We start from the raw sequence: 20,716 nt of genomic DNA on the forward strand, positions 1-20,716 counted from the left end.
GGAATCGGTTGAAAATTGAAGAAGATATAATTACTTTACCATAACAGTAGTCATTGTATTTTTGTATAATTTAACATAATAAATCTCACTCGCTTCTAGTCGAAATTAATTATTAGCTTACTCGAAGGTCGCATGGCAAATTTCATAATGATCTGATCATGGAGAGGGGTTGCTGGAGTCTCAAACGTGAATTAGATTTTAAGGTATTTTGCTTGGGAGGAACAAAAAATACTAATTTTTCATAAACAAAACTGTTTTTTCGAAAACCCATTGTTTTCTTCGAATAATTTTCTTAAAGCCTAAATTGTGACAAATATTTCACTCACACACTGCTACCCGAATGGACTTGAAACAAAAAAGTTCTTGCGGTTCAAAGATTTTATTTTGGTCGAAAATTCTAGTATAAAACGCAATGTGTCAAAAGTATTCATTGCATATTACACGAAAATTTACGGCCAAAACACAATCTTTGAACTGCAATAACTTTTTTGTTTTAAGTCCAGTCGGGTTGCAGTCTTTGAGTGAAATATTTGTCACAGTTTAGACTTTTAGAAAATTATTCATAGAAAGCAATCGGCTAGTGAAATATAAAGTTATTAATGAAAAACCAGTATTTTTTGGTCCTCTCAAGCAAAATACCATAAAATCCTATTCACGTTTTAGACTCCTCCCCAACCCCTTCCCACGGCTAGATCTTTATGAAATTTGTTCTGTGACCTTCGAGTAAGCTAATAATTTATTTCGATTTGGAGCGAGTAAGTTTTATCATGTTGAGTTCTTTATATACTACTAGCTGACCCGTTGTGCTTTGCTACACCTTCCGAATATAAGTGTAGTTTGTAAAAATTTATTCAAATTTAGATTTTAGAGAGCATTTGGCAAGTGTCAATGCAAAGCTTATTTACAGATGCGTCAGGGTAATGGCTTTCAAATGGCTTAAAAATACGTATTCCTGTTTTTCGTTCTATCAAGGTTCACAGATATATCTGCAGTATTCCTGCAGTATTAATTTATGTTTTACTCCACTTTTAACGAACGCCGTTCAAAGGGAATGACGAAGGTCATTTACAAAGACATTTAAGAATTTTCAATATCCGCTTCAGTTTCAACATTCAGAATACTCCTTCTGGTCTTTCCAACATATTGAATCATTTTGAAGATGAATTTCTTAAAAGTTCGACGTTTGCCTTGCCCCACCATGTAAGTTGACAGGAGGGAATATTGTTTTTAACAATTTATGGGTATACTTAAAATTTCTCGTAAAAAAGACTCGCTTTTCAAAAACGAAGCGGATCAAAAGTCTCTTTTATGCAGCCATGTAACACAAAAACACATTTCATGTTAAGTACGTACGTGAATTGGTATGTAATAAAAAAGTACGATGGTTTGTTCAGCATTATTTAAAATAAAAAGCTCCCAGTTTCATTTTTAAATTCGTTTCAGTTGTGTTTTTGGGCCGAAGTAACAATTTCTAGAAAAAAAACATAATTTTCAATTTTTTTTAACAGAAAATGTTGAACGTTTGAACATGTTCTAATGTTCCTTGAATGAAAAGTCGAATGCTACCTCCATTAACACAAACTAAATATGGAAGTATTTTTGCGAAACTTTCAATTGGTTATGATTCGATTGATAAAATACCAATCCGTGTCACATCTAGGCGTCATTTATTATCACGTACAATTTAGCAAGAAAAAAACACATCTAGATTGCATTTCGCCCCCATGTGCATAAGAAACATAGGTACTTGGTTGAGAAACAGGCGCCTGATTGTTAAATTTTTCCAGCGATCAATGAACATTATGCTTTAGACTTGCGACGACGTTTGCTTGACCATAGAGACGAAAAACAAACCCCTCAAATAAAAGAAAATCTCTAAAAATGGATGCCATGACTTTTCAATTTCAGATTTTGGCCAAAAAATGTATATGTTTTATTCGATCGACAAAATGTCACTCTGGGTCTCATCTAGGCGTCATTCATAACCATGTGCTGTACAAATGAGCTAGGAATCAAGTAGAAAAAAAATCACATCAAGGCTTCATATCGCCACCCCTTGCATTGAAAATATGCTTGGTTGAGAAATACGCGCCAAAATATTCCCACTGATCAGTATGCTATGCCTGGGTTACTATCCTTTTGCGACGTTGGCTCGACGCCTCGACCTTGGAGACGAAAAACAAACCGCCCAAATGAAGAAAAATTCTCGAGAAAATGGATGTCATGACTTTAATTTGTTCCGAAAAACTACAAATTTTGTATGGAAGTCCCTCCTCCCTTAAGTCGGATGGAGTTTTGACTATTACAGAAACCATCCCCGGCCTCAAAAACCCTTAGATGCCAATTTTGACGATGATCGGTTCAGTAGTATTTGAGTCTATAGGGAACAGACAGACAGACAAACATTCATTTTTATATATATAGACTAGCTGACCCGGTGTGCATTGCTACACCTTGCAAAAATAAATGTAATTCGTAAAAATTTATTCAAATTTGTATTTTTGTAAGCTTTTTTTTAAATCAAACCTCATCATAGTTTAAAACCAACAACTTTGAAATGAGAGCTGCAGCTGGAGTTCCGAATTGCAATTCAAAGATGGTATATATTATTTTCTGAAGCTTGATCTCTAAACTTGTTTTTCAAGATCTGAAATTTGTACTCTGCTTTTGAAGCTTCATAATGACCCAAATAATGGCAATATTTATGGATTTTCCACCTTTTTTCCCAAAGTGGGAAGTTACGAACTTCCATAAAAAAATCGGTCACATCTATTTTTGAGTTATGCCAAATATCCGTACGCAAAAAAAACTTCTTTTCAAATATGATCCCTACTTTGAAAAGCTCTTTATCTTAAGCTTACATGAGAGCTACCCCATCTTTTCCAATTTTGTCCCCCACTGCTTGAAGAAGGTAAGCTGATTTACCTGGCTCGAGTTTACATAAATTTCTAATTGAAAGAAAAAGATTCGCATATTGGAATTTATTGCGAATTGTACTTTATGTAGGTTGAATTTTTAAAACCGATCAATAGCGTGAATAGGGACAGTTTTTTGAGTATATTCCTTAAATTCTGTATTATGAGCACTTCCGGCCCTGATTAGATTAAGATGATGTTTTTTTTTTGGAGTTAATAAATCAGCTATCGAAATTTGAAAAAAAAACCATGAAAAGTATTTTTAATAAACATTTTTCAACAGCTTTTTTCACGATTCTCGCCCTTTGAGGCAGTTTGAATATCTATCCTTTGTGCGCCAAAATTTTGTTAAAAAAGAGTTTTAAATATCCGCTTCAGTTTCAACATTCGGAATACCCCTCATATTGAATCATTTTGAAGATTTCTTAAAAGTTTGACGTTTATCCTTGCTCCACCGTGTAAGTTGACAGGAGGGAATATTGTTTTTAACATTTTAAAAGTACACTAAAAATCTCTCATACAAATTTGGCTTCCAGTTGAATATCAGTTCTAATGTCTCACTTTTCAAAAAAGAAGCAGATCAAAAGTCTCTTTTATGCTGCCATGTAACACAAAAACACTTTTCTTGTCAAGTATGTACTTAAATTGGTATGTAAGCAAAAAGTACGATATTTTTTTTCGGAATTATTTAAAATTAAAAGCTCCCATTTTCATTTCTGAATTCGTTTTTTTTTTTGTAACAGAGAAAAGTTGAACGTTTGAACATGCTCTTGGGTTTCTTGAATGAAAATTCTTTTGGAAAATAAATTCCCTCACTTTTGGTCAATGAAAATCAGTTTTTTCCCTGATACCTTTCACTTATAAACACGTCAGTCCTATCTTATCTAATTTAAAGAAAAGGCTGTTGATCAGTTCATGTGTCGGATCGGATTTTTTTATCTTCATTTTCAGTTAAGAACATTTTTACATGTTCAACAAAATGTTTCCGATCTACCTCTGTAGAAAACATGTTATTCATATTACTGTTATTGGGGCTTGTGATATAGCTCAGTTGGCAAGGCTGTTGTCTCCTGAGCAGATGTCCGCGAGTTCGAGCCCAAGAGTTAACATCGAACACAGTTGTACCGGATAAGTTTTTCAATAATGATCCGCCATCTGTACCGTTAATAAAGTCGCGAATGCCATAATAATGGTAAAACGACTATAATCGAATCAACAACAACATATTACTGTTATTAATATGATTCAAAAATATGATTTTGCCTACAAAATGGGTTTAAAAAATTGTATGTAAATTCTTTACTTTTAGTATTTTTTTTTCAATTGTCCACAAAGTGTTATACCATTATTTCATTAGCATCAGAACTAAATTAATATTTTTTAGACAACAATACTATATGGACAACAAATATGGAAATATTTTTGCAAATCTTTCAATTGCTTTTGATTTGATTGATAAAATACCAATACGTGTCACATCTAGGCGTCATTTATTTCCACGTGCTGTGTACCTACAATTAAGCAAGAAAAAACATATCTAGGTTGCATATCGCCCCCACGTGCATAAGAAATATAGATACTTGGTTGAGAAACAGGCGCCTAATTGTTAAATTTTTCCAGCGATCAATGAACAGTATTCTTTGGTTACTATCCACAATCCACTTGCGACGACGTTTGCTTGACCATAGAGACGAAAAACAAACCCCTCAAAGAAAAGAAAATCTCATGACTTCTCAATGTCATGACTTTTCAATTTCAGATTTTGGCAAAAATAATGAATATGTTTTATTCGATCGGCAAAATGTAAACCTGGATCTGGACCACATCTAGGCGTCATTCATAACCATGTACTGTACAAATGAGCTAGGAATCAAGTAGAAAAAAAAATCACATCAACGCTTCATATCGCCATCCTTTGCACTGAAAATATGCTTGGTTGAGAAATACGCGCCAAAATATTCCCACTGATCAGTATGCTATGCCATGGTTTCTATCCTCTTGCGACGTTGGCTCGCGACGCCTCGACCATGGAGACGAAAAACAAACCGCCCAAAGGGAAAAAAAAATCTCGAGAAAATGGATGTCATGACTTTAATTTGTTTCGAAAAACTACAAATTTTGTTTGAGAGCCCTCCCTCCCTTAAGTCGGATGGGGTTCTAACTATTATAGAAACCATCTCCGGCCCCAAAAACCCTCAGATGCCAATTTTGACGATGATCGGTTCAGTAGTTTCCGAGTCTGTAGGGAACAGACAGACAGACAAACATTCATTTTTATATATATAGATGACTGTGGTTCATTAAATTATTAAACAATGCAAAAACTACTGTTATGGTAAAGTAATCACAACTTCTTCAATTTTCACCCGATTTTGATAAATAACCACTTGTTCGATAGGAAATCAGATTTTTCAAATGTTATTATCTAGTCTAAAACTTTTGCTCAAACAAAATTTTGTCTTATAAAATGGCGGCTTATATAACTTTTTCTATCATAAAGTCACTAATATCAACAATACTCTTGATCATACGTAAAACTGAAGTTCAGGTGATCGATTGAAAATGTATTCACTTATTGAAAATTTATTTCATGTATGCAAAAAAGAAATTTGAATCTAAGTACAAGTACTTTTTTTATTTTTCCAATATTTCATATTTGAAGCATAACTCATAAAATGTACTAGGTACTAAGTTTTTTTTGAATTTTATTTTCGAATTCAGTGCCTGATTTCACTTTGAATATAAAGGTCAATCAATAAATTTAACGGTTTTTTTTATTTTCTAAACTAGTGTAATCTATATATCTATATATATAAAAAGCAATTTCTGTATGTTTGTTTGTTTGTTTGTTTGTCCTCTATAGACTCAGCCGTCTTAAGTGCTAGAGGTCTGAAATTTGGCATGGATGCTCATTAGGACCAGGAATGATGAAAATGTTTTCAGATTTTCGGATGACCCCTTCTGAAAGGGGTCGTCCATACAAGACAAATATTGTTTTCGCGATATTTACGATACTTTTCGTCGGAATGTATTGAAAATTTGCACATTAGTGTTTTGAAAGACGAGCAATCGATTTCAGTTGTCAAATTTTGTGTAAAAGGTCAGCCAAGGGGTCGTCCACATTAACTGTTTGCTGTTTTCGCGATATTGACGTTATTATACATCGTATTCAGATGAAAATTGGTACGCGATAATTTTGAGTGACGTGCAATCGATTTCGGATATCAAATTCAGTGTGAGGGGCCGGAAAAAGGGGTCTTCCATATAAACATTTCAATATATTAGTGATATTGACGTTTTTATGCATCGGATTGGGATGAAAATTTGCACATAGGAGATATAAGGGACAAACAATTGATTTCGCTTATCCAAATTAAAGTAAGGGGTCGGCCAAAGGGGTCGTCCATACTAACTTTTCACTGTTAATGCGATATTGTCGTTATTATTCAACGGATTCAGATGAAAATTGGTACCCGAGAGTTTTGAGGGACGAGCAATAGATTTCAAGTATTAAATTCAGTGTAAGGGACCGGCAAAGGGGGTCGTCCAGTATTTTTGCAATTTCGTTGATATTGTTCCGACGCAGTCACAACGAGCAACGAAACACGATCGAAAACGAAGAAACATCAAATACAAATCGAATGAAAAAATATTTAATTACGAATGTAAAGTGAAATAATCATAAGGGAAGAAATGATCTGTAAATAGCATACACAAATCATAAATTTCACCCAACATAATTTCACACGACAGAACACAACACAAAACACATTAAATGAATTTCCAACACTGCACACTCATACATAGATATAAGAAGTGAGAAACATCTGACGAGAAAGTGATACGTGAACTCAAACGCGCTAGAATTTAAGTGACATGTATTTATTTATACTTCAATAAAGATCACTTTGAAAACCTAATCGCGCGCAACGGTCGTGTTTTTTCTGCTACCGAAAGTTCGTCTCGTTTCGGCCTATTGTTCGCTCCGCCATCGCTGGTCGATTGATGACCCATAATTGCCTGCTGCTAACCCGTTTTCGTCAGCCGTTTGGGACCCAATTTCGTGGGACACTACTAACGGAATCCTGCGTCCGTACAGATATTATACATCGGATTGGGATGAAAATTTGCACACGGTAGTTTTCAGGGACGGACAATCAATTTCAGATGTCAAATGTTTTGCCAGGGGTCGACGAAAGGGGTCGTCCATATTAATTAATTTTTCACTGTTTTTAGCAATATTGACGTTATTATGCAATGGATTGCTTTGAGAATTCTCACGCAAGAGTTTTCAGGTAAGTGCAATCGATTTCAGATATCAAAGATTGGATAAGAGGCCACCGAAAAGAGTTAAACTTGTTCAAGTTAAACAGTTCAAGCGAAACGGAGTTCGTATGGGATCAGCTAGTATATATATATAAAGCAATTTCTGTGGGTTTGTTTGTTTGTTTGTTTGTCCTCTATAGGCTCAGCCGTCTTAAGAGGTAGAAAGCTGAAATTTGGCATGGAGGCTCATTATAACCAGGAATGATGAAAAATGTTTTCAAAATTTCGGTTAACCCCTTCTGAAGGGGGTCGTCCATACAAGACAAATATTGTTTTCGCAATATTGACGTTATTTTTCGTTGGATCGTGCTGAAAATTTGCACACGGGAGTTTTGAAAGATAAGAAATCGCTTTCAGGTATTGAATTTGGGGTCAGGGGTCGGCAAAAGGGGTCGTCCATATCAACATTTCAAAATTTTTGTGATATCGACGTTATTATTTATCGGATTGAGAAGAAAATTTGCGCTCGGATGTTTTTCGGGACGGGCAATCGATTGCCGGTATAAAATTTTGTGTAAGGGGTCAGCCAAAGGGGTCATCCGTATTCACTGTTTGCAATTTTTGAAATATTAACGTTATTATACATCGGATTCAGATGAAAATTGGTACACAAGAGTTTCGAATGACAAGCATATTCGTCCATATTAACGTTTTAATATTTTTGTGATACTGACATTATTTTACATCGGATTGAAGTGAAAATTATGCAATAGATTGTTTTGAAAATTTGCACACGGGAGTTTGAGGGAAGGGCAATAGATTTCAGAAATGAAATTTCGTAAAAGAGGCCACCGATTGTCAATGATCAAGTCGAAATTTTACACGGGGGTTGGGATGGTCACTTGATTTCTGATTTCAATATTATATCAATATCAAGGGACAAAAAAGGGGGTCTTCCATATTAACTGTTAAATTTGTTTCAGCAACAATTACGTGAGTTTGTATCGCATCAAGACGAAAGTTCATATACGGGGTTTTTTTGGCACGGTCAATTGATTCCTGATTTTAAATTTAGTAGTAAACGACAGAAAAAGTGATCGAACATATATCGTGTTCCACATTTTTGCAATGATTGCTCAACAATGCGTCTGGAAAATGCCTGACTATTGACATTTATTCAAACTGTTCATGACATATTCTAAATTGAAAGCGAAACGGAGTTCGTATGGGATCAGCTAGTTGTTAATAATAAATAAAGTTGTTTCGACGATATTATGAAAAAAAAAAATGTTTTGTGTGTAGAAAATCAAGTTTCTTGAAATTGTTTTTTCGGTATTTTTTATCGGGGAGAGGGGTTTATGAGCTTCTTTATGTTCACTGTGCTACGGCGATGTATAGAAAGAATATCAAACTAAGAAAGTTTGAGCATTGCATTTGAAAGAATAATTTGAGGAAAAAACAGAAATGGTGTCTTCAAGAACATCCCAAGCAACCAAAAGTCCCATAAAACAGGTACAAAAACGCTTACTCAGCCCCATCATTGATATGAATTTCGTTCTATGCAGCTCAAAATTTAAGTTCTTATTGATACTTTCAAATTCCAAATCAAGTCTTAACGATCTTATATTCAGTTTCCAAAAAATCGCAACATGAACAAAAAATCTCTCTCTATCTCAACTGAACCTTTAGCTTCGGTTCATATCACCTTCTCACCACGGGCCGGATTCCAAACTCGACAAATTGCTCAATGGCTTCTTTCCTACATTTTCTACATATAACGCATCAGAATGGTCACTCAAATAATAATTACTTATTGAAAAAAAATTTGCCCGGCTTGTGTATTGAACCCCGTGGTGAAAATTGAACACGCTACCACAAGATCGCGCCTAGATGTTTTTCTAACGGAAACTAAAACTCGAAGTGGTGATTTGATTTTGAAAGCACATCAATGCACTTTTTGTGACTTACCCAATCCCTTTTTGAGCACTTTTGTGCCCTTTATCTGACTTAAGTCCCGTATAACGTACGTTTAGATCACTTTTGCAACTTTCAAGTTCGTTAATGAGCACATATGGCTCACTCATGGGTATTGGGCAAAACAAGTCACATACAACGTACATATTAATCACTTTTGAAACTTTCAAGTTCATTAATGAGTACATAAAGTTCACTAAAGAGAATTATGCAGTTGATTCTCTTTGTCAGCCAATATGTAACTTTCAATAACTTTATTCAAGTAAATATGTGACTTTTGGTTGCTTGGGATGTTAAATAACCCTTAAAGTTTATAGCTATTAAAATTGAGTGTTAATAAAAATGCAGTCAGATTATTTATGACAACGAAGAATTGAACACTTGATTACATCAATCTCCATCCAACAAACTGCAAACAAGACAACGCAATTCGTGTCTTCCCTCGTGTGGTTTCGCTAAAAATTATGGCTCCAAAACATTGTTGCAGCAGCTTGCCACTTTTCCATCTGCCACTGACTGTAGAATCTCATTCGTTAAGCTTTTCATGGTTGAGTGAATAATATAACTTTCAAGCAAAGCCAAAAAAAGCAATGACTAAAAATAGTTTTGAGTTAGTTGCCGCAGCTGAGTATTTTCGCCGAAAAATTTCGCCGCTTCTATGCAGCTTTGTTGTATCAAAACATTCTTCTCAACTCCCACACACAATGAAATAAGAAAAGATTCCCAACTGAAGAAAGCACAGCTGCCATCAGGAATGTTATATTCCCGTTTTTTCTTTCTTCGGTCCTATGAAGAGTTACGAGAAAAGTGGAAAATCTTGCGGTAGAAACTAATTTCCAAGTTGTCGCTTGCATTTGCCCCAACTATCGAAACAAGAAACATCAGTCGGTTAAAGGACTGCAAGCAAGGGCTGGCTGACGACACGGTGGCTAATATTTTTACAAATTATTTGGAACTTTTGTTCCTTGTGTTCACGTAGAGCTATTTTGCTTATTATTCGCGGCAAAAGTTTTCGCTGGTTTTGAGTTGCTCTGGTCCTGCTGTCACTCTCTGATACTTTGGCTGCGAATCAAGTCCCATAGTAAGTCATTTAGCTAATGCAATCATAAGCTAAATTGGAAAAGTTTGTCATGAGGTGCACTTCAGGGATTGACGAAGATGAGCTGGAGTGAAGTTCGTAATAAATAATATTTGCTTTGTGAGATGTTCATCGAATCGTTGAAACAGAACACTTTCCTCAAGGTTGCCAACAAATTTTCAGCACGTTGCCGGGCCGGGAAAATTCGGGTTAAAAATCTGGCAAAATCCGGGCTTTTTATTTCAAAATTTTCGACCAATATTCGGGCTAATTTGATCTAAACTCAGGAAATACTCTTCAAAAATGAAAAAAAAAAAGGAATTTTTAAGCAGTTTTTGAAGCGCCGATTCAATAATTCCATTAGTGGCCGATAGGTAAGACGTGTTTCATTCTATAACTGACTATATAATAGGAATGTTCAACCAGCTGGTCTGGTACATCCAGGGATTTGTTTATTTGTTTATTCAGTCAACGGACCAAGTATAGGTCCAAATGACGATTTAAAGTTAAAGTTACATAAAATTTACATCTAATAAGCGATTTCTTGATATTCTTAAAACATTTCTTCGGAAAACATCCCGCGAATCGTTGAAGTCGAAGAGCTCGGAAAAGCGGTTGAACGTTTTCATTACACCGATGAATGCACTATTGGCTCCATAGTTGTTCAATCGAATTGGAACATACAGTTGAAGGTCTTGGTTTCTCAGTCCATGGGGTCTCACATGTAAGAACCGTCTTACCACTTCCGCCGGCGTCTCAGAGACTCCCTTTTTTGTGCCTCAGGGCGGCACGCTTATCCACAAAACAAATCACAGGGAATATCAAATTGCATGCAAAGAAAACTCCCAAAATAACTGCGCTTCTCATAAACTGTATATTGCCAAACTTTTGCACTGCTGAACCTCCCACTTTACTTATGGCTATGATCTGACCTGGAGGGCCTAGCCCTTGCTGGTAATGCTGGTTGGTGGTACCACCGTCGACTTCCTTCCGCTCGAACCTACTGGTAGACTTCCTCGGGTGGTCTTGGGTCTAAAACGTTTTCCTTCGACTCCCGTGGTAGTTAGGTGACAGCCCAAAAACGTGACTGCTTGTCCCGAGCTCAATATGGCGACGACGGAGCTGGATTGCTGACGACCGGTTGAGGTCACGCTGGTTGAGGGCCTTAAGCCAAAGACAAAAGGGTCCTTTTGTAAGTACAAACGCTTGTTAGGGTAAGTTTTCTGGGCGAGGGCAACGATGAGTTTTTGAATCACGGCTTACCTGGCGTCCTCTAGCAACACTTTCAATCGCTCTTCTTTTTAATTTTGTTTATGCGGTAACACCTGCACTAGGGTTTTGAGATGTGTGCACTTTGGTGATTTTTTGAAGAGTGGACGAGGATCAGCCAGCATACTCTGACCGGCCTTGAACCGATCGTTCGGGTCGTTGCCCTCGTCTTCGCGCCTTAACGAGTTAGTGGGCGTCGTCATCCAGGCGTTCTCAAGCTCGAACAGTCTGGCAGCAGTGTCTGGCAGTAGGTGGCTAGGTCTGGTGAAGGCTTTGGGAGAGAAAACTTAACATACAAATGACACTCACTGCGATATTGAAAAACTACATTTAATGCGACCAATCGGTGAAACCTCGTTGGAAGTGTCATCTGGCGCTTACACACACTAAGAGGAATAGCTTCCAGTAGCGTAGGACAATCGATACGCGATGTCAGTAGATCGGCGACAAAAGAAGCTCGTGTTGCATTTCTTCGGGCTATCTATGTCTATAAGACGACATCGATGTTTGTAGCTTGGCATGTGGAACGGGTCTTGCCAGTTAAGGTGTCTGAGGGCATAACGCAAAAAGCGCCTCTGGATAGCCTCGAGCCGCACATTACCGTTCTGGTAGTAAGGACACCAGACAGCTGAGGCGTATTCGAGGATGGATCGAACTATGCTGCAATACAGGCTTTTCAGGCAATACACGTCCTTGAATACCTTGGCCACTCGAAATAAAAATCCGAGGCTTCTAGAAGCTTTATCGACGACGTGGTTCGTATGTGTTTTGAATTCCAGCTTACGGTCTAGTATTACGCCCAAATCATTGATGTGGTCCACCCGTGCAATGGACTCATCTCCTAAGAAGTACTCCGCGCAAAAAGGCTGCCGTCTTCTAGAGAAACTGATGACTGCACATTTGCTGCGATTCAAAGGCAGGCAGTTGATGTCGCACCACTGTGTGAAAAGATTAAACTGGTTTTGCAGAAAATCAATGTTGTCCTGACCGTTTATGGCGTAGAACAGTTTAAGATCATCAGCATAACAAAGTTTCGGGCCGTCAAGGAGTGTGAGCACATCGGTGAAATAGATTAAGAAGATAATCGGTCCTAAGTGACTGCCTTGGGGCACACCAGAGGAAGCAGAGAACTGGTTGGAGAGAGTGTCTCCAGTGTGAACTGTCAATTTACGTCCAGTTAAGTAACTGCGAAACCAGCCAAGTAAAGGTCTGCAGAATCCTAAGCGCTCAAGCTTACCAATGGTGATATCGTGGTTAACCTTATCAAACGCTTCTGACAAATCAGTATAAATGGCGTCAGTTTGAGACTTAGCAGCAAAACTTTCGTGTACATACATAGGAGGTGAATGTCAACAGGTTAGTTGTCGTAGAGCGTTTGGGCATAAAACCGTGCTGCTCGATTGAAAATTTTTTCTTCCAGTACGAGAAAATCGGATCCATGACGACTAATTCGAATAGTTTGGAGATTGCACATAAAGCTGAAATTCCTCTATAGTTGTTGATATCTCTCCGATCCCCCTTTTTATGGACTGGAAACATGTAGGCTTTCTTCCACAGTGAAGGATAGGTGGCTCTGTCAAGAGAAGCATGGAAGATGAGTCTTACAGGTGTCAGTAAAACAGACATAAATCGTTTTAAAAAGGTAGATGGTATACCGTCCGGGCCAGTAGACAGGGAGTTTTTGAGCTTTGCCGCTGCTTTAGATATGACCGCATCCTCTACTACAATCGTGCTCATGCTGAAGCCGAGTGGCGAAACATTCCTAACAGCACTCTCCACGTGTCCTGGGGATGTTGAAGCAGTAGCAAAGGTACTCGAGAATTTTTGAGCAAAGAGAGCACAGATTCCGCCATCAGAGTTCGCAGTGTTGCCATCCAGAAACATTTGAGTTGGAATACCAGGTTCATTCCGCTGACTTTTAACATTCTTCCAGAACGATTTTGGGTTGGACTTGAGGTTACGTTTTACTCGAAAAAGATAATTTTGGTAACAACGTTTACTGGCTTTTTTATAAGCGGAGTTCAGTCTTCAATATACATCCTTAGTTTTTGAGGATTTGAGCTTATGGTGATTTCTAAGTTAGTAACTCTGTTAATTTGACGCAAGGTTGCCGTACTCAGGGAGTCTAGTATGATGTTTGAAGGCGCCGAGAATGTAGAGCGCACAGGATCTGGGTACAAAAAGCTACCATGGTTGGAGCACCACTTCAAACCGGGCATATTGAAGTCACCAATGACGAGAATATCGTCTTCGGGGGCGCAGAGAGAACTCACTTTGGATATGCAGAAAGAGACTCTTTCTGCATATCCAGGGCATCCGCCAGGGCGACATCTCGTGTGCGATCAGAGGGCAGGTACAGCACGCATACGTAGAGTTTTCGGTTGCCAAGATCGATGCGGGTCCACACAAGTTCCAAGTCGTGCCAGGAGTCACCGTCAATAAGCAGTGCATGGAAATTGGATTTAACAGCAATTAAAACTCCACCTCCACTGTTCTTCTTGCTATTACGGGGACTGCGGTCATAACGAAAAACAACGTAATCTGGTCCAAATATCTGACCCGAGATAGTACGGTCGTTCAGCCATGTTTCCGTTAAAGCGACAACGTCGTAGCAGGAACAAGAGCTGGCGAGCAGATAATCTGCTAGACAGGAGTTTAAACCCCCGACATTCTGGTAGTACATGGTGAGCGAATCATAAGATTCCATAGCAGACCTAGACCCTCGAACGCTGGAAGGGGAGGAACCATCAGGCGAAGGAAAACGGTCAGGAGGGCCATACTTGCCTGAGCTCACAGGCTGGAGAACCCCTATGCCACAGACGAACTCAGGGCCAGGACGACTGATGACGTTGACGGGAAACAGCGCGACTGAGTCGAAGGGAATAGGGGTCTCCGTTGGACCTGATACGTTGCGTCCCGGTGATGAAAGCCATGTGTTTGTTGAGTTAGCAAGCGTAGCGTGTTGATAGGCGTCAATGCAATGGTTGAAGCAGAGCTTCCCAAGGACCGTTGTAGGGATCTGACAATTGGTAGAAATTCATCATGCGAGGGATTGGTTCTTGAGTTCGAAAGGTACTTGCCTGTATAGGCGTTCTGGGGAGTCTCGTCACCACAGACGAACTCAGGGCCGGGACGATTGATGGCGTTGTCTGGAAACGGCGCTACTGAGTCGAAGGGCTCAGAGGTCCCCAAAAGGCCAAGCTCGGTGCGTCCCGGTGATGAAACCCACGTCGAAGTGGCTGGTTGAATCGTAGCAAATTGACCGTCGGAATGAAATTGCGTAGCTACCCAAGGACCGTTGTAGTGATCTGACAATTGGTAGAAATTCATCATCCCGGCATCAGGGATGCCGAGATATCTGTAAGTAAACTAGCCCACCTGAGTGATTCGTTCTTTCAAAATATACCGACATCAACACACGCAATACATTCACTCCATAACAGTTCTTATGAAGCCATGGGGTCCGGGTATGGTATGGTATGGCGCGCTGCATTGGAGATTTGTCGAACTTAATAATCTAAAGAATGCATGTGAGCACATACTTAGGCAGAAACTGCGGTGAATCCGTGCATATACATACATATACATACATACATACATATATACTAAGGTTGCCAGATTGCCCGGTTTTATCCGGGTTTGCCCGGATAGTTTATACTAAATTTAAGAACAGTCCGGCCCGGCCCGGTTGCCTGGATTTCATTAAAAAATGCCCAGATTTTTCCCGGATTTATTCACAAAAAAAAAACAACAAACACCTCCAAAACGAAATTTTTTGAGCAATCTTTATAAAAATAATCATGAAAGGTTTCTTGTATGCGGTTCATAATCTATCGATAATTTTTGATGGAAAAAAATTTTTTTTTCATGACTTTTGTTGAGGAATTTCTGAGTTTGGACAAAATTTGCCCGCATATTGACCGGATTTTTGGTCATCAAATTGAAATCAATTGCCCGGATTTTACCAGGTTTTTATTTAAAAATTGCCCGGTTTGTCCGGCCCGGATACGTGCTGAAAAAATTCTGCCAACCTTAATATATATATACGTATTGAAAAGTAGCAGTTTTTAGTAGTGTAGGATTATTTTGTAAAATTTCAATGAAACAGGGTTAAGATACCATCTATATCAATACCAATTCCATCAAACTTGTCATCATTTTCTCAAGTGTTTATTAGTTAATCGATAGTTTTATTGATATTTAACGAGAAATCCTTTTTTATGCAAAGAACTGGTCACCGATGCAATTTGCAAGGCAAGGTAAATAAAAGCAGCCTATAATGCGCACACGGTTCCAAGCCAATATTAAAATATGCCTAAACACAGCGACTTTGGAGGATGCTGGATTGGCATTTTAACAATGAACTTAGAATTTATTGAAAAAAAATCCAGACGCATCCTATCACAGTATGATCACGATATTACTTTTTTAACATAGTTAATAACTGAAAATTTGAAATAAAACCTTATTGGAGGCTAGTTGGATAAATACATGTATACAATTTATGCTTGAAAAAACCATCTCTATTCAATTTGATGCATAAAAAACTTTTTCACATCATAATGATGCACTTGATCAATAAAACCACTTTTCTTTTCCATTACAGATACATTAACCGTGATTAGTGCGGCCGTTCCAGACTTTTAAAGACCATCAGCCGAGATAAACGGGCAAAAAATAGGTGACCGGAAATGAGTTATGAGTACTATTTCGATAACTTCAGCATCATTTCGGCGGACAATGTGATGTTGGATGCGAAACAGAACCTCATCGGAAGTTGAAGTATCTATAGAAGGTTTCTGAGGAGGAAGTTCTTAGAGACCGGCAGAAGAGGAAAACTCGCTCCATCGCCCAATTCGTCCGGTCGCTGCCGAACTAAAGCCAACTGCCAAACGATGAAAGTTTCTTATAAATTATCGCATTTCCTCAATCTATATTTCATTTTCGCGACAACGACGACGTGCACCTCACTTTCTTCGGGTTCCGATTTGGGCGAGCAAAACTTAGCCAAACTGTTGCCTCCACCCACGACGGCCCTCCACGGGAAGAGCGCTAAAGCACAACTAGGATCTCCAGCGGCTCCATTCAATCTTGGCGGCTCCCTGCCGTTTGCCGGGGCCCGAGATAAATCACAACAAATTCTGAAGCAGGAACATTCATCGGGAGGGGATGGATCCAGTGGCAAATTCTATGCACATCCCAAACCGGTTAATCATCATTTTTCCACGTCTGATACGTTGCTGGAAAAGCCAACAAAATGGTCGTCCGGGGGGTTGTTGTCGGATAGCGCCGGAAATCGAAACCTACCACACTTGACTGGTTTTGGCGTCGAGTTCGATGAAAGGCGTCGATTATTGGTAAGTTTACCTTCTTAGTTCAATTCTTGGTAAGGTTACTTTATTAGTTCAGTTAACATTAAGAAAAAAATATAAAATTATTTTAATTCAACTATTGTTTTTTCTCCTTGAATGCAATTCTTTTGATTTACATAGTGTCCCGTCTCTCGACATCAGCTAATGAACAATAAAGGGTGTCCACGATGAAATTACTCTAACTTTTTTACCGTTGGTTAGAATTCAATGATAATTTGGGTGGATTTAGTTCATAATGCACTGTTTACATCCTGCAAGTTTTAAATTCCTGTGATCAAAACTAGCGGAAATAGAGTCGAAGCAGCTCGGATTTCTCGCATCGTTCCATCGCTAGAACGTTGGGAATCATGAATTCCACGGTTCGGGAACGATTGACCACCGATCGGAAGCCCAGAAGTGAAGTAAAAAGTATTCCGTACAACACCAAAAATCACAACCGCGTAGTTCGTGCCTTCAACCGTAACCCGAACGCCTTCGTTCGGGATGTGGCTAAGAAGCTGCACCTAAGTCGAAGTTTTGTCCTGAAGGCCAAAACTAAGGCTGGGCTTTGAACGTTCAAGGCACAAAAGGCCCCTAACCGCGTCGAGAAGCAGAACAAGTCCGCCAAAACCCGTGCCAGGAAGTTGTATCCCAACATGCTGGCGAAGGTTGAATGCTGCATCACGGACGACGAAACATATGTGAAGGCCGATTCAAATAAACTCGACAATTCACTCTAAGCCGCACACAGCACTGTGTTTCATCCATCGTTGCATTGATCAGTCTGATCCAAGGACTAATAAAATCGTGTACACGAGTGGCGATTCCCGCTCGTCTACGATTTTTACCCATAAAGGTTCGCCAAAGCGCGAGCAGGCTGTGAAAAAAAATCCTTTAGGTTCGCGAACCATAGGAAACACGAGCGAGGCAGTCCAACCAACAGACGATTCTTTTGGATTTTGAATCCTGTCTCGCTCGTGAAAATCGTAACATACATGAAAATTTTTCCCCGCGATTTTGGCTCACGAACCATTTAGCGAAAAGGTTCATGAACTTTTTTTGGAAGGGAACGCGTGGTTATTCGATTTTCTTCCGTAGGCAGGCTGTGCGTCTCTTTAGGTACGCGTACGGGTAATAAATTGTGCTTCAAGCAGCAGCAGGAAGTTCTTCATTTTCGACTGTTCTTACAATTATTGTATGGAATATTTCTGTTTTATTTTTAAGTTTATTAAAATAATTTTTTTTTTGATAACTTACAGCGTTTTAAGATTAACGAAACTCTAAATATTAAATCAAATTCATTCTGCCATGTCAAGTCCTGGGTGGTCAATTGAATTAAACAAAGCTTTTTGACAAAATTATGGATTAGAATGGACACAAGAAGGCCCTTATTAAGATCATTAACAACCGTTTAAGGAATAAATAATCAAATCAAATCTTAGAGCCTTACAATTTCATCCAAATCACTAAATTTCTTTAGTAGAGGTTGGGTGTAAAATTCCATAACTGTTTTTTTAAATTTGGAAAAGACAACCACGATTCCATATGTAAAGTTTCAATAAGAAAACACATGCAAACGATTCAATGATTATTTTGGATTAAAGTGAATATCATAAAAAATTGATAGATTAATTCAATAATCAAAGAAGAGTTTTCAAGTAATTTTTCTTAAAAAAAAACTTTCTTGAGGGGTTTTGGCTTGAGGGATACAAATATCTACGGAAACTTGCTTTTTCACCACCTTATTCACATGCCCCCAGGGTGGCCACAGAACCGGGAAAACCGGGAAAAAACCGGGAATTGAAAATCGAAGCGGGAAAACCGGGAAAAAACCGGGAATTCAGACCCAAAAACCGGGAAAATTAACAAGAGAAAACCGAATATCAGTTTTGGTTCTAAAATCAGGGATTCAACCCAAAATTTAAAATTCAATTTCCTGGTTAGAATTTAACAGTTCAAAAATGTGTTAGAATCATAAGTTCGGAAATTTTTAAACTACTCTCTGATTTCTCTTCAACAACCTCTAAATTCAAAATCATATAAAATCAAGCAAATTAAAGTTAAATCACAGAAAAAGTTAAATTTTGGATGCAAATGTTAAAATAAGTAAATATTATAATTTTCCTATACTCCATATTGCTATAGTTTATTGCAATACACCAATATTTCTTTGCATCCAAAATCAGTTGAATTGAAAAAAGATCTTTTTTATTTCAAAACAGAAGTAAAAAAGCAGTTTTCAAAAATTTAAATGCAAATTTTTCAATTATAGTTATCTTTAACATTAATTTTGAACTTGATCTGGATCAAACTCATGGATTTTAAATCTACGTTTAATCCTGGATTTCCTTTGATTAAGCTTGTGGAATTTTTTCCTGCTATTTTTAATTCGTCATTATTATCTGCTCATAAACTGAAAAGGATATTATAGAAATAGCGTTTCTTTCTTATCTAATTTTGTCCGATTTCCCGGTTTTATTCGGGTTTGCCTAGACATTCAATACAAAATTTTAAAACAGTCCGGGACGGCCCGGTTGCCTGGATTTCATTGAAAAATGCCCGGATTTTTCCCGGTTATATTCACTTTATTTGGAAAATCAAAATAACAAACTCCTCCAAAACGGAATTTTTTGAGAAAAAATAATCATGAAAGGTGTTTTGGATCTTAAAGTACGATTCAAAACCTGTCGATAAGTTCTGATGAACAAAAAAGTTTTGTTGCCCAGATAATGCTCGGATTTATGGACATTTTTAAAATTAATTGCCCGGATTTTGCTAGGTTTTTATTTAAAATTGCCCGGTTTGTCCGGCTCGGAAACGCGTCAAGCGAAAAAACTAGGTATCTTGTATTTGGTCCGCAATGAGTTAACATTGAAATTCTTAATTATCTTAATGGTTTTCCCTCGCTTTCAAAACTTCATCGCACGGTTAATGCCTCCTTTTTTCTGCCATGACATGAAATTTGAAATTCCAAACTTATGCAACTTCCTTAATTTGAACTTCGGAGGAAACTTAAAATTACAAAGGGGATACAATTAAGATGCCGAAGTAGCACATTTCTAGATTGGACTTTTATTTTTTTTTATCCTTCCCCCACCCCATACATCTTTTTAGGATGCGGAGGAACTTTTTATCCTTCGGATAATTAAATCAATATTTTTTCTTTCTGTTACTGGGCCAGATTGCATTCTTTCAAAACTCTATATACAAATTTGCCAAATTTGACGTTGTTTAACATCAGAAAGGACTAACTTCAATTCACAAATTGTATACATCGTTTAAATTTACAACATTGTAATTTATTTTCAAGAAATTGTTATGAAAACTTTGAAAAATCGATTTATTTCATCTGTCCACGCGTTGCATTTGGCGCAATCAACAACCATGTGGAGACAAAATAACGAAACGGAAAACACGACCATCAAGTGTGCAATGCGTTTTCCAATTTGGTTCACGAACCAGAATCGCGAGGTTCGCGAGGTTTTCTGCCACGGCTCGCTCACGATTTTCTGGCGATCGGATTCCTTTTGAAAAAAATCCCCTACAATCACGTGTTTGCTGAGTCGCGAACCTACTGTGGTCAGAACTTTTGTGAACTACGCGCGGTTTTGTTTCTTGGCTGCTCCGATTTGAATACGATTTTATTAGTCCTTGGTCTGATCAGCTTCCCGGAGAAGCCGTACTCGTGCATGATTTTCCATAGCTCGTCACGGTCGATCGTGTCGTATGCAGCTTTGAAGTCGATAAATAGATGTTGCGTGGGGACTTGGTGTTCACGGCATTTTTGGAGCATTTGCCGTAATGTGAAGATCTGGTCCATTGTAGACCGTTACTCCATGAAGCCCATGAAACTGTACACTTGC

At 38.2% G+C, this 20,716-nt stretch overlaps 1 protein-coding gene across 3 annotated transcripts in view; it reads left to right on the forward strand.

Annotated features, from left to right (window-relative positions):
• Positions 1-20,716, forward strand: part of LOC129750145 (uncharacterized) — a 531,649-nt gene that overhangs the window by 123,523 nt on the left and 387,410 nt on the right. For all 3 annotated transcript variants that reach the window (XM_055745386.1, XM_055745388.1, XM_055745387.1), the window contains one exon: positions 16,109-16,859. In XM_055745386.1, the coding sequence (XP_055601361.1) occupies positions 16,398-16,859 (462 nt within the window). In that variant the 5' untranslated portion in view covers positions 16,109-16,397. The remainder of the gene's footprint in view (positions 1-16,108; positions 16,860-20,716) is intronic.

Source organism: Uranotaenia lowii, chromosome 2 (genome assembly GCF_029784155.1).
Source record: "Uranotaenia lowii strain MFRU-FL chromosome 2, ASM2978415v1, whole genome shotgun sequence".
NCBI classification, from domain to species: Eukaryota; Metazoa; Arthropoda; class Insecta; order Diptera; family Culicidae; genus Uranotaenia; species Uranotaenia lowii.